General features: G+C 40.6%; 1 protein-coding gene across 1 annotated transcript; it reads left to right on the top strand.

Annotated features, from left to right (window-relative positions):
- Positions 1-2,467: 2,467 nt before the first annotated feature.
- On the top strand, positions 2,468-3,093 carry LOC142169035 (uncharacterized). The gene is made up of 2 exons (XM_075230223.1): positions 2,468-2,533; positions 2,599-3,093. The coding sequence occupies exons 1-2, from the start codon at positions 2,468-2,470 to the stop codon at positions 3,091-3,093; spliced, it is 561 nt and encodes a 186-aa protein (XP_075086324.1).
- Positions 3,094-14,957: the final 11,864 nt, after the last annotated feature.

The following is a 14,957-nucleotide window of genomic DNA, read 5'->3' as shown; positions in this document are numbered from 1 at the left end:
CTTAAGGTTTCGGGACAAGGACACAAGTCTTGAACAAATTCAAGTTTCAATAGCTACCAAGTAACACACTTAGCTTTTAAAACTCATTAAATTACAGAAGTGCAATAAAACATGAATAAGCTCATCATGGGTCACTGAGTACTATGAAGTCTACATTGAACATAAACATATAAGACTTTAGGCATAGAGACTGTAGGAAAAGCTTAGAACAAAGACTAATAGTTATCACTCAACTAATCGATTGTCACTTAAGGAATTATAACAGAATAGGCTACTCATAAAGGATTATTATACTAACAAAAACATGATTATCAAACATGTCCAACACATACATCATAATTATGATCTACAGAACTTAACATTAACATATCTAAATCATTTAAAGAGGTGAATAAAAGAAAGGGGAAAGAAAGGTGCTGACCTTCTTAAGGACAGCAGACCAAACGAATTCCCTTTGCTGCTCAAAAATCCAAGAAAACCTTCAAGCTTGAACCAGCAAAGAAATCAGCAAAAAGAGGAAAAATAGTAAGAGACCTAATTCTCAGAAACCCTAACTTCTTATTGTTTATGACTTTTCAGAGTTTAGGTTGCTCTTGTTTGTTGGTATTAGATTGTGTTCGATTGTAAGAATATTAAAGCCCCCTTTTTATAGTGGAATTCAATGCTCTAAGGCTTTACGAATTCAAAATCAGTAGTGGAGAGTGACGCATGGTAGATGATGATAGCTAATCAAGTGAAAATTAGAAGACAGAGGGGGAATCCAGTTATGATTTTACCTATGTACTGGAGTGGAGTGAATTGTTAAATGCCGAGGCACAAGAAACCATCGGTTAAAACCCTAATATCGAGAGTTCATTGCATTTGACCTCTGGGTGTTGAATATTTATGATGAAGCCAGCTAACACTTCGTGCTAGCTTTGATTTCAAAGAATGAAGGAAGGAACATGTGAGCTTGAAGTTTCACCTTTGGGGTCTAATTTCTTCGACTAGGGTTTTGAAATCGAAAGGCGAAAATAAAAAGAACGACGAGACTGGGAGTGAAGGAACAAAAGGAATAGCCATGCATGCCATGGATTCGAAAAATTAGTGACGATTTGAAGTTTCATCTCTGAGGTTAGGGTTTAAAATTTAGGCAGTTTGAATTTGTGATTGGAAAGGGAATGTTAAGAAAGAATCACGGATAAGGAAAGACAAATGAAATGATTTATTGATGGGTTCATAACCTTGCATGAATTTGTGCAAGGCTTAGGTGATTGACGTGTCTGTATGCTCGAGTGAGAAGAGAGAAGAAGAGGAAAGGCGGAGGTAAGGCAGCTGAGTAAGGGTCAAATGAATTAGGGTTTTTGGAATAAGGCCAGTTGGTCTCTGAGTTAAAAATGGGGGAAAACATCTGGGACGTTAGATCACTAGATCAACGGCCACAATAAATCGAGGCATTACTTATTTAAGAAAAATAATTTTAGAAAAATATGGGGACCGTTGGATCTATGTGATCAAACGATTGAGATAATTTTTGATAATGGGTTGGGATTTAACTGGAAAATTAGAATAATTCGTGAGCGTTGATTATTTGAATCAACGGTTCAGGTCATTTTTGTTTGTTTTGTGAGTGGGATTAGCGGGTGATGTGTCAGATCGTGATTCGTTGAGAAGTGATGGCAAGGATTGCCAAGCTGGAAGGGGATGGGGTGTTTGGACTGGGTTGTTCAGAATTGGGCCTGGTATTTGGGCCAAAATTAATATAAAGAATAGCCACTTTGTGCTTGGTTAAGGAATAGCAGTTATAGCCATTTAGTTTTAAAATCCCTTAAAAATTAATTTAAATAAACTTAACAATTTCTATAAAATGTGATGAAATTATAATTACTATATGTTACTAATTATGTTAATTATCTATAAATGACACTTATTTCAAATTCTAGCACTAATTTCAAAATATTAATAAAGTAGCCTAATTTTGAAAATTAAAGAGTAATTTTACCAAATTATAAAACCTATGTAATGTACATACAAAAGTTATTTTATAATTGTAAATATATTTGTAATTACATAATATTACTACTATGTAATTATTTTTAAAACTAATACTTAATTAATATTTAAAAATAGATATTCATTACTAAAAAAATACCTTTAAAGCATTTATTGTAAATTGTTAAGCGTGAATAAATTAATTTTAAAAGGGAGGGTCAAAATTGGTCGTCAACATGGTGTACTCATCTCTATCATTTCAGATCGCGCCACTCAGTTTACATCGCACTTTTAGAGCTCCATTCAAAGTGAGTTGGGCACACGGGTAGAGCTTAGCACTGTATTTCACCCTTATACGGACGGGCAGTCCGAGCAGACCATTTAGATCCTTGAGGCTATATTGAGGGCATGCATTATTGATTTTGGAGGTCAGTAGGATTAGTTTCTACCAGTAGCGGAGTTTTTTTACAACATTAAATACTAGTCTAATATTGATATGGCTCCATATGAGAGGTCTTATATGGGAGGCGGTGTCGTTCTCCGATTGACTGGTTTGAGCCTGGTAAGGCTAGGTTATTTGGCACGAACTTGGTCCATGATGCTTTGGAGAAACTAAAATTGATTCAGGAGAAGCTTCACCCAACTCTGTCCAGGTACAAGAGTTTTGCAGACAAGAAAGTTCACGATGTGGCGCTCATGGAGAATGAGAAGGTTCCTCTTAGAGTTTCACCTATAAAGGGTGTGATAAGGCTTGGAAAAAAGGACAAGTTAAGCCCGAGATTTAGTGGTCCATTCGATGTACTAGATAAAGTTCGCATGGTTGCTTATAAACTTGTTTTGCCTCCTAGTCTTTTGGGAATTTATTCGGCGCTTCATGTTTCTATGCCTCAGAAGTATCATAAAGACAAGTCACATGTTTTGGAATTCAGTACAATGCAGTTGGATAAGAATCTGGCTTATGAGGAAGAGCCGATGGCCATTTTGGATAGACAAGCTTGGAAAGTCAGGTATAAGGCGATTGCATCAGTGAAGGTGCTTTGGAGGGGTCAACCAAGAGAGGAGGCTACTTGGGAGACTGGGTCGGACATTCGAGCAGATATACACGTTATTTCAGTAGTTTAGGTACATTTATAAACACGTTCGATGATGAATATTTTTTTAAGGGGTGGAGAATGTGACAAGCCGAGCGGTCATTTTGAGTATATAAACTTTGTTTCCCTATTTGAGTTTCCTGTATGTGTATTTGATTATTTGTGACCTGCAGAGATGAGTGGTTTGTTCTATATAGGGTTCAAGAATGAATTGGAACACTTAGTTTCCCTTTGGAAGCCTTAAGTTAGAAGAGTTAATCAAAGTTGGACTTTGATGCAAACAACCTCATATTGGTGATTTGATTATTCCAATAGATTAGCTTGGTGATTTTGAACTTAGGCATGTGTTCAAATGCGTATTTAGATATTCTTAGAAGATGTTGGGCATATTTTCCAAATGTTAGCAATTTGTAGAATTGGAGAGTTCTTAAGTCTGACCGATAGGTGACCTTGATGATATCAGGATATGAATATTGTTCAACTTGGAATAGGTTCTCTTTGTTATATGGACCTTATATTCAAAGTTTGGTGGCATTCCGATGAGCCTGGGTATGATTCGGACACTTTGTTGGAAGGATAGAAGTTTATGAACTTTAAGAGAGTTCAACATGTGGTTTGGTCTTCCATTTTTAGGATAGAAGTTTATGGATTTGTTGGGGGTATTCATACGGGGTTATAGGGGGCCCGTATGAGTATCTAGGTGTTCGGGGTGTGGTTTCAATAAGAAAATGCAGCACCAACAACACATCATAGACCGCACAAGGCGACCAGTGGCGCGATGTGGAGCGCACGCTGGAGCTGACGAGGCGCGGTCTGAGGCACCATTCTCATGGAGCGAGGCAAGGCCCAACCCATTTTTGCTGGGCATTGTTTGAACTTATGGTACAAATACCCCCATTTTGTGATTTTTACTCAGTTGGTCATTTAACAGCTACAAAACTCTGATTTGGGAGATGTTTGAAGAAGAATTCAACTAAATCATTGGGGTAAGTCATCTTACTATGGATATACTATATACTACTTGATTATAACATTGTTTTGTCTTTGGATAAAGCATTTGAAGCCTAAAAACTGGTGTTTTATCCACCACTTAAGAATATGAATTTTAGGGATTTAAGGGTTAATTTCAACTTAGTTTTAGAATCTAATCACATATTTGGACTCGTGGACTTATGGATATTCAGTATTTACCCCTTGACTCGGGTTTTGACCATCTAGATTGGGTTGACTTTTATTGACTTTTTGGGAATTGATTAAAAATTGAAGCCTTAGTATTTAGAATTGATTCTTATAGCTTTGTTTGACGTTATTGAGTTGTATTTGGATAGATTCGAGCTGGTTGGAGGTGATTACTAAGATGGGGATTTTGGAAGGTTGATTTGGGCTTGTTAAGGTAAGTATCTTTCTTAATCTTGTTGTGAGGGAATAACCATTAGGATTTGATCGTATTTGACTAATCAGATTGTGTGGAAAATGAAAGGCGATGAGTGCATATGCAGGTGCTATGCATGATTCATGACCTAATTAGACTTTAGGATTCTATCTTGATTTGTTTGGATTGTGTACTTTCTATGATTTTAATCATTATATGACTACGTGCACTTTTTGAATCATGCTAGAGATCATATGGTGGTTGATTTCTTGTTAGAACATGATGCTTGCTGCATGTATCTTAGCACGCTATATTATCATTCCATGAGTATGTGATGTGATATCTATTATTTATATACATATATTCTTATATATGTTTTTTGTGTGATGGACTGAATTGAAAAAATGTGTGTTATCCTATAGTTGTTATGATTATGGAACTTGAGTTGTACGTGCCACGTGTGAATAAGGATCTATCCCCCTAGGGTCATACTCTCATATTTCTCTTTGATGATGTACACGCGGATAAATTGACTAGTGTTGGGTTTTGCGTATCTTCTCCATATGAGAACACCTTGGATGCACACTTGGATTTATTTACATATCTCCTCTATATGATAGCTTTGTAATGTATACATTCCTCTTTATATATATCTTCTCTAAATGCTGCTACGATTGAATAATTGATACCCAATACGTATCTTTTCTAAATGTCAATCTGTGTAACTTGACTTGCTTATTATAACGATCCAGCCGGTCTTTTTGATTATTTTAGACCTGATCCCCTTATCTATTCTTCATCTATGTTGTATCATGATTATGTGACTTGTCAGGGGTGTTGGTTTTGGTTTCGGGCGAGTTTCGGAGTGAAATGGGACACATAGTCCCTAAGTTGGAGGTTTATGTTGTAAAAGTTGACCGTAGTTTCACTAATGTGAAGACGACTTCGGAATGGGGTTTTGACGGTTCCAATAGCTCCGTAGTGTGATTTTGGTCTTAGGAGCGTGTCCGGATGTCGATTTGGAGGTCTGTAGATCGTATCGGCGTGATTTGGCAAAAGTTGAAAAATGGAAGATTTTTGAAAGTGTGACCGGGAGTTGACTTTATTGATATCCGGGTTGGATCCCAATTTCGAAAGTTGAAATAGGTCTGTGAAGTCAAAAATGATTTGTGTACAAAATTTAAAGTCAATCGGGGTTGGTTTTGTATGAATCGGCATCAGTTTCAGAATTTGGAAGTTTATAATTCATAGGCTTGAATTTGGGTTGTGATTCATAGAATTTACGTTGTTTGATATGTTTTTACGGCCTCAAGTAGGACTGTTATGTGCTTTGGAACTTGTTGGTATATTCGGACGGGGTCCCGAGGGTCCTAAGAGTTATTCAGACCGAATCCGAAACATTTTTGGACTTGTTGGATTGCTGAAGTTTTCCAGCTTCTGGTGTCCTCGCACCTACGGAGGGTTTGGTCGCAAGTGCGGACTCGCAAAATTGAGCAACTGGTCGCAGAAGCACAACTGTCTTAGCCCAGCTGGGGTCGCAGGTGCGTGGTGTTGACCGCATCTGCGCGTTTGCAGGTGCAGAGATGTGGTCGCAGATGCGGAAGAGGGGTTGTTTGGTCGGTCATTGCAAAAGCGAAGAATCCTCCATAGGAGCGCACTCGCAGGTGTGAAGTTTTTTCCACATAAGCAAAATTTCTTGAGTTTAAGTGAAATCCACACCTACGATGGTTCTTCCGCAGGTGCGGCATCGCAGAAGCGGCACAAAGGCCGCAGATGCGAGGATTGCTGGGCAGAAATATGAAATTCAAGCATTTTGATTCATAACTCATTTTGGGACTTAGAGAGCTCAGTTTGAGGCTAAATCTCGAGGGATTTTCATAGAGAACTTTGGGGTAAGGAATTCTAACATATTTTTGATTAATTCATATTAATATATTGATAATTGCATCATTTAATTAGTGCTTTGGAGTTGGAAAAGGGGGAAAATGGTAGAAACTCCTTAGGCTATATTTTCGAGTTTTGAAAGGCGAATTGAGGTCGGATTTGAGTAATTCCTATATGGATGGATTCGATATTGAATGGATATTCGAGTTTTATAATTTTGGTCGGGTTCCGAGATGCGGGCCCAGGTTGACTTTTTGCGTCGATTTTTCAATTCTTTGCAAAGATCGTAATTTCATTGTGTAAATTAGTTTCTTATAGTTATATTTATAGTATGAAATTATTTTGGTTAAATTCGAGCCGTTCAGAGTTGGAAATTGAGGGAAAGGCATTCTAGTGGATTGATTTAGCATGGTTTGAGGTAAGTGACAAGTTGGTATCAGAGCTCTAGGTTTATTGATCTTATGAGTCACAGGCAGCTTTAGTAGAATCTCGCGGATTGTTACAGAGACGTCTGTACTTATTTTCGGGAGGCTATGGAACTGTTAGGAAAAGCTTCACTTCTTTGATTCCTTATCGTGCGAAATTTGTTGACTTAGGAAAAGCTTAACTTATATTCTTTCACAGATGGTGAGGATATACACATCCAGATTGGAAGACCAAACAACTGCGCCCCCTGCTAGAGCCGCGAGAGGTCGGGGTCGGGGTAGAGGCCATGGACATCTATGCGGTGCAGCTAGAGCACCTGCACGAGCTGCTACAGAGGAGCCACCAGTAGCTCCAGCTGGAGACCAGGCACCTGAGATGCCTGTTACTGCCCCAGCACTTCAGGAGACCCTTGCCCAGTTTCTGAGAATGTTTGGAACTCGGGCTAGGTAGGGTTGATCCCACTTGCTCCAGCCACATCTCAAGCCTGGGGAGGAGCACAGACTCCCGCCGCTCGTACCCCTGAGCAGGGACTCCAGGTTGACCAGGTACCAGAGGTTATATCAGTACAGTTGGTCATCCCAGTTTAGCCCGAGGCTAGGGCAATAGCTTCTGAGGGGGAGCAGCTCAGACTCGAGAGGTACAAGAATTACCACCCTCCTACTTTTAGCGGTTTGGCTTCTAAGGATTCCTAGGGTTTTCTTGAGGAGTGCCATAGTATCCTCCGTATTATGGGTATTGTGGGGTTGCTTTCACTATATTCCAGCTTATGGGAGCAGCGTATCAGTGGTGGAAAGCGTATGAGTTGGGTAGTACGGGCGAGGCATCTTCGCTCACCTGGGATTAGTTCTCAAATATGTTCTTAAGGGAGTTTATTTCACAGAGTCACAGAGATGCATGGCGCGTAGAGTTTAAGCAGTTATGCCAGGGTTCTATGACCCTATCGGAGTATACAGTCCATTTCAGTGATTTATCCAGGCATACACCAGCATTGGTTGCTACTATTAGAGTGCGAGTCCGTCGATTTATCGAGGGGCTCAACCCTGGTATCAGATTTAGCATGGCTCGGGAGCTAGAGATGGACATCCCATACCAGTAGGTAGTGGAGATCACTAGGAGATTGGATGGTATGGGGGCCGAGAGAGAGAGAAGAGAGGGAGGCCAAGAGGCCTCGAGATTCTAGCACCTATAGTGGTGCTCGTGCCCTAGTTGCAGCTCGTCATGGTAGGGGCTATGTGAGCTGCCCTGTTCATTCAACACTTCCAGCTTCCAGCAATATTCCATCCACTCCTAGGCCCCAGGTTCTCCAATATGCACCTCCATTGTCTAGTGCACCTCCTGCATCGGGTGCTTTCAGTGGTCAGTCTAGCCGAGCAGGCCTGAAGCACTCACAACACTCAGGAGGGGTGCACCTCCACAGATTACTCAGGCTCTGCATATTCCACCGGGTCCTCAAGCCATGGTTACCACACCAGTTGCCACTCCACCTGCACAGCCAGCTAGAGGTGGAGGTCGAGTAGATAGAGGTCACCCTAGAAGGGGAGGCCAGGCCAGATATTATGCTCTTCTTGCTAAGATAGAGGCAGTTGCATCCGACTCAGTTATTAAATATACTGTTTCGATTTGTCATAGGGATGCATCGGTCTTATTTGATCCATGCTCCACTTACTCCTATGTGCCAGCTTACTTTGCTCTATATTTGGGTGTATTCTGTGATTCTTTGAGTTTTGTTGTTTGTGTGTCCACACCCGTGGGAGATTCCTTGTTATGGACCGTGTGTACCGATCGTGTTTAGTTGTTCTTAGTGGTTTTGAAACCAGAGAAGATCTATTGTTGCTCAGTATGGTAGATTTTGATGTTATTTTGGGCATGGATTCGTTGTCGCCCTATCATGATATCCTTGACTATCACGCCAAGACTTTGACGCTGGCTATGCCAAGTTTTCCACGGCTAGAGTTGAGAGGTACTTTAGATTATGTTCCTAGAAAGGTTATCTTATTTCTAAAGGCCCAACATATGGTTGAGAAGGGATGTGATGTAAATCTAGCATATGTGAGAGTTGTCAGTGTTGATACTCCTACCGTTGAATCAGTTCCGGTAGTGAGGGATTTTCCAGATGTATTCCCGGTGGATCTTCCGGGCATGCCGCCAGATAGGGACATCAATTTTGGTATTGATTTGTATCACCTTAGGGTACACCGGTCTTGTTTATAAAGAAGAAGGATGGTTTTATGCGCATGTGCATTGATTATCGCCAGTTGAACAAGGTTACAGTGAAGAACATGTATCCATTGCCATGTATTGATGACCTATTTGATCAACTACAGGGTGCCAGAGTGTTCTCCAAGACCGAATTGCGTTTAGGCTATCATTAGTTGAAGCTTCAGGAGCCAGACATCCCGAAGACTGCCTTCAAGACTCGATATATTCATTACGAGTTCCTTATGATGTCTTTTAGGCTGACCAAAGCTTCAGCAATGTTCATGCACTTGATGAACAATGTATTCTGGCCCTATCTTGACTTATTCATCATTGTGTTTATTAACGACATTCTGGTGTACTCCCGGAGCCGGGAGGATCATGAGCAGCACCTGAGGACTGTGCACTAGACCTTGAAAGAAAAGAAGTTATATGCCAAATTTTCAAAGTGTGAATTCTAGCTTGATTCAGTGGAAATTTTGGGTCATGTAGTGTCGCATGAGGGGATCAAGGTAGATTCGAAGAAGATTGAAGCAGTGTAGAGTTGGCCTAGACCGTCTTCAGGTACTGAGATCCGGAGTTTTCTTGGTCTGGCAGGGTATTACCGTCGATTCATAGAGGGTTTCTCATCTATTATTGCACCTATGACCAGATTGACCCAGAAGGGTGATCCATTCAGGTGGACTGAGGAGTGTGAGGAAAGCTTTCAAAAGCTCAAGATAGCTTTGACTACAGTTCTAGTGTTGGTGTTGCCTTCGGGTACGTGGTCTTATACTGTGTACTATGATGCATCACATATTGGTCTCGGTGCGATTTTGATACAGGACGTTAGGGTAATTGCCTACGCATCTAGATAGCTTAAGGTGCATGAGAAGAACTATCATGTCCACGACCTTAAGTTAGCGGTTATTGTTCATGCCTTGAAGATGTGGTGACACTATTTGTACGGTGTCCCTTGTGAGGTCTATACCGACCACCAGAGTCTACAACATCTGTTCAAACAGAAGTATCTTAACTTACGGCAGTGGAGGTGTTTAGAGTTTCTTAAGTACTATGATATTACCATTATACAACATCGCGGTAAGGCCAATGTGGTGGTCGATGCCTTGAGTCGCAAAGCGAAGAGTTTAAGCAATTTACCATATCTACCGGTAGCAGAGAGGACATTAGCCTTGGGTGTTCAATCCTTGGCCTACCTGTTTGTTGGATTAGATATTTCTGAGCCGAGTTGAGTATTGGCTCGCTCTTCGCTATATGATCGCATTAGAGAGTGTCAGTATGACAACCCCCATCTGCTTATCCTCAAGGACACGGTTCAGCACGGTGATGCAAAGGAGGTCACTATTGGGGATGATGATGTGTTACGGATGTAAGGCAGGCTATGTGTTCCCAATGTAAATGGCTTGCATGATTTGATTCTCTAGGAAGCTCATAGTTAGCGGTACTTCATTCATCCGGGTGTCGGTAATATGTATTAGGACTTGAGGCAGCACTATTGGTGGAGGCGGATGAAGAAGGACTTGAGGCAACACTATTGATGTAGGCGGATGAAGTTTGAGCATCAGCGGCCAGGTGGATTCCTTCAGAGGTTAGAGAATCCAGAGTGGAAATGGGAGTGGATTACTATGGATTTTGTTGTTGGGCTCCCACAGACTCAGAGGGAGTTCGATGCAGTATGCGTAATTGCAGATAGATTGACCAAGTCAGCTCATATCATTCCAGTGGTGACTACGTATTATTCAGAGCAGCTGACTCGGGTCTATATTCGTGAGATTTTCAGGCATCATATCGTGCCGCTATATATCATCTCTGATCGGGGTATGCAGTTTACATCGCAGTTCTGGAGGGCCGCACAACATGAGTTAGGCACACGGGTGGAGTTGAATACAACATTTCACCCTCAGACAGACAGACAGTCCAAGCGCACTATTCAGATATTGAAGGATATGATTTGTGCGTGTGTGATGGAGTTTGGCGGTTCTTGGGATTAGTTCTTACCGCATGTGGAATTTGCCTACAATAACAGCTACCAGTCGAGCATTCATATGGCCCCATTTGAGGCTATGTATGAGAGGGGGTGTCAGACTTCGGTGGGTTGGTTTGAGCCGGGTGAGGCTAGGCTATTGGAAAAGGTTAAGTTGATTTAGGATAGACTTCGTACAACCCAATCTAGACAGAACTGCTATGTAGATCGGAAGGTTCATGACATTGCAATCATAGTTGGGGAGCAGGTCTTGCTCCGGATTTCACCCATGAAGGGTGTTATGAGGTTCGGAAAGATGGGCAAGTTGAGCCCTAGGTATATCGGACCTTTTGAGATTCTTAAGAGGATTGGGGAGGTGGCCTACAAGCTTGCACTACCACCTAGTCTAGCTGCAGTTCATCCAGTATTCCATGTTTCTATGCTCTGGAAGTATCAAGGTGATCCGTCTCATGTGTTGTATTTCAGCTCAGTCCAGTTGGACAAGGATCTATCTTATGTCGAGGAGTCGATGGCCATTTTAGACAGGCAGGTTCAAAAGTTGAGGTCGAAGAACATTGCTTCAGTAAAGGTTCAATGGAGAGGTCAATCGGTCGAGGAAGGGACTTGGGAGACCGAGCATGATATGTGTAGCCGTTATCCTCATCTTTTCGCCACTTAAGGTATGTCTCTATACTTGTTCGTGGACGAATGTTTGTTTTAAGAGGGATAGGATGTAATGACCCGGCCGGTCATTTTGAGTATTTTAGCCCTGATCCCCTAAATTATGCTTCCTCTATGTTGTATCATGATTATGTGACCTGCCGGGGGTATTGGTTTTGGTTTCATGTGAGTTTCGGAGTGAAATGAGACAAAAAGTACCTAAGTTGGAGGTTTAGGTTGTAAAAGCTGATCGTAGTTTAACTTGTATGAAGATGACTCCGAAATGGAATTTTGACGGTTCCAATAGCTCCAAAGAGTGATTTTGGTCATAGGAGCATTTTCGGATGTCGATTTGGAGGTCCGTAGGTCGTGTCGGCGTGATTTGGCAAAAGTTGGAAAATGAAAGATTTTAGAAAGTTTAATCGGGAGTTGACTTTATTGATATCGGGGTCGGATCCCAATTCTGGAAGTTGGAATAGGTCTGTGATGCCAAATATGACTTGTGTGCAAATTTGAAGTCAATCGGAGTTGGTTTGGTATGAATCGCATCGGTTTCGAAATTTGGAAGTTCATAGTTCATAGGCTTGAATATGGGTTGTGATTCGTAGAATTTACGTTATTTGATGTGTTGTTAGGCCTCGAGTAGGTCCGTTATGTGTTTTGGAACTTGATGGTATATTCAGACGGGGTCCCTCGGGCCCTGAGTGTGATTCGAATCGAGTCCGGAATAATTGCGGACTCGCAAAAACTAGCAATTGGTCGCAGAAGCGCAAATGGTTTAGCCCATCTGGGGTCGCAGGTGCATGGTGTCAACCGCATTTGCGTGTCCGTAGGCATGGAGATGTGGTCGAAGATGCGGAAGAGGGGCTACTTGGTCTGTCATCGCAGGAGCGAAAAATCCTCCGCAGGAGCGCAGTCACATGTGCGAAGTTTTGTCCGCAGAAATAGAATATTTTGAGTTCAAGTGATATCCGCACCTTCGATGGTTCTTACGCAGGTGCGGCGTCGCAGAAGCGGCACAAAGGCCGCAGATGCGAGGATCGCTGGGCAAAAATATGAAAATTGAGGGTTTTAATTCATAATTCATTTGAGCTCGGTTTGAGGCAAAATTTCGAGAGATTTTCAGAGAGAACTTTTGGGTAAGGATTTCTAACTCATTTTTAATCAATTCACATGAATCTATTGATAATCTCTTCATTTAATTAGTGCTTTGGAGTCGGAAATTGGGGGAAATGGTAGAAACTCCTTAGGCTAAAATTTTGAGTTTTGAAAGGCGGATTGAGGTCGAATTTGAGTAATTCTTGTATGGTTGGACTCGATAACGAATGGGTGTTCGAATTTTGTAATTTTGGCAGGTTTCTGAGATACGGGCCTGGGTTGACTTTTTGGGTCAATTTTTCAATTCTTTGTAAAGATCGTAATTTCATTGTTTGAATTAGTTTTCTATAGTTATATTTATAGTATGGTTAGATTCGAGCAATTCGGAGTTGAAAAATCGAAGTGGATTGATTTAGCGTGGTTTGAGATAAGTGACTTATCTAACCTTGTGGGAGGGGGGTAGGGGGGATTACCCCTTAGGATTTGGTATTGTTGTGATAATTGTGATATGTGAAAGCCTTGTACACAAAGTGACGAGTGTGTGCACGGGCTAAATGTTAAAATTTCTAGTTTTTAGCTATGAAGTTTCCTTTCATGCTTTAATTAAGTTACTTTAATATGTTATAGTCATCATAATTAGTCTAATGTCACATGTCTACTTGTCTTATCTCTTATTTGCTAATTGCTCTACTTGTTTAGTTGAAAGTCTTATTTCCTTATTCTGTATTCACTATTTAACTGTTGAATTCTTACTTAAAATTGCTACTCATTGGAATATCTTGTTGTTGAAATTGGTATTGAGTTGCAAAGGCCGTGATTCCTATCGAGGCAAAGTGTTAAGTTGCGAAATATCATTCTATTGATTTATTCTTCCGGTTATTATTGTTGAGACTTAGTGTACACCATGGTTGAGTAGAGGGCTCTTTATTGTAATATTCTATTATTGTTTGGTTTCTCTGGAAAATTGTGATATTGGGCATTTGAGGTGCGATTTGTGCACTGAAAGCCATGCGGTGTAATAAGGTGGGCTAAAACGCAGGATGCTATTTTGGAAAAAATAATTTTCAAAACTAAATATAAAGTCTCCCGCAGTGATATAAGAAAAGACTGTGAGTTACTTTTTATGATTTGGGACTACGAGGCGGTGCCTCAGTAGTGGCCCTTGTCGATCTTTCTCAATTTGTTGTATTTTTCTTGCTTCTTTGTTCCCTTAACATGTTAATCCTTATTTCCTTCCGTGTTGTATTAACTTCCTTGATTTTGTGTTGTTAACTTTTGGTAAATTCCTTATCGTTTCATTTCCAATGTCATTATCATTATATCATTATGTCTTTCGTCTTGTTTCTTATTATCTCAGGTAGGGACTTGACCTGACCTCATGACTACTCTACTGAGGTTACGCTTGGCACTTACTAGATACCGTTCTGGTGTCCTCATGCTATGCTTCTATATATTTTTTTGTGCAGATCCAGGTACTTCCTCTCAGTCCCGGCACTACTGAGTTGAGTTTATTTTGGAGACTTCAATGTTCATCTGCCCGCGTCTGCAGGCTTCAGAGTCCCCTTCTTCCCTGTTTTCCTTATTTCATTATCCTATTATAGACAGTGATGTATAGGATTTGTTCAGCACTGTTACTTAGAGCTTGTGTCTTATATTTTACTGGGTTTTGAGAGTTGTACATATTGAGTTACAAATTTTATTTATATAGTTGTTGAAGTTTTGAGACTCTAAATTATTATTTAAATTATTTTGCATGTTGTTAGGTTTACTTAGTCTTAGAGATTAGGTGCCTTCACGACATCCTACGGAGAAAATTTGGGATTGTAACACTTATTCATGCATATCTTCTCTATATGCAATTGTTGTTGGTTTAGTAATACTAGGCACATATCTTCTCTACCTTTTGAGCTGTTAAATTGCTATGAAATATGTGCATATCTTCTCTATGTGCACTGATTGGCTACACCTGTACTTGGTGCTTAGATTTCAGTATTTGGTTGTGTGCATGTATATTATAAACTATACAAGTTTGGTTAGTAAGTATCATTGTCCATTCTCGCCACTACCTAACCGAGGCTAGTCATGATACTTATTGAGTACATGGAGTCAGTTAAACTAATACTGCACTTTACACTTAATTATGCAGATCCAAGAGTCGGACCAGCTGAGTGTTGTGAGTTGTTGGTATTGCGATTGAGACACAAGGTAGAGTTGCATCCTGATCGCAATCCCTAGCGTCTCTTTCTATATTTTTTTTACTGTTGTTATTTCAGATAGTATATTGTATTAATGGATT

The sequence above is a fragment of the Nicotiana tabacum genome, chromosome 14 (genome assembly GCF_000715075.1).
Source record: "Nicotiana tabacum cultivar K326 chromosome 14, ASM71507v2, whole genome shotgun sequence".
NCBI classification, from domain to species: Eukaryota; Viridiplantae; Streptophyta; class Magnoliopsida; order Solanales; family Solanaceae; genus Nicotiana; species Nicotiana tabacum.
Note: the sequence above shows the minus strand (reverse complement) of the source record. Positions and strands in the feature narration are given on the sequence as shown.

Bases quoted from the DNA above. Each gene is read 5' to 3' on its own strand.
- LOC142169035 (XM_075230223.1), top strand. From the start codon at position 2,468: ATGGCTCCATATGAGAGGTCTTATATGGGAGGCGGTGTCGTTCTCCGA. The intron at 2,534-2,598 runs GTAAGGCTAGGT...AAATTGATTCAG, and splicing joins GATTGACTGGTTTGAGCCTG to GAGAAGCTTCACCCAACTCT.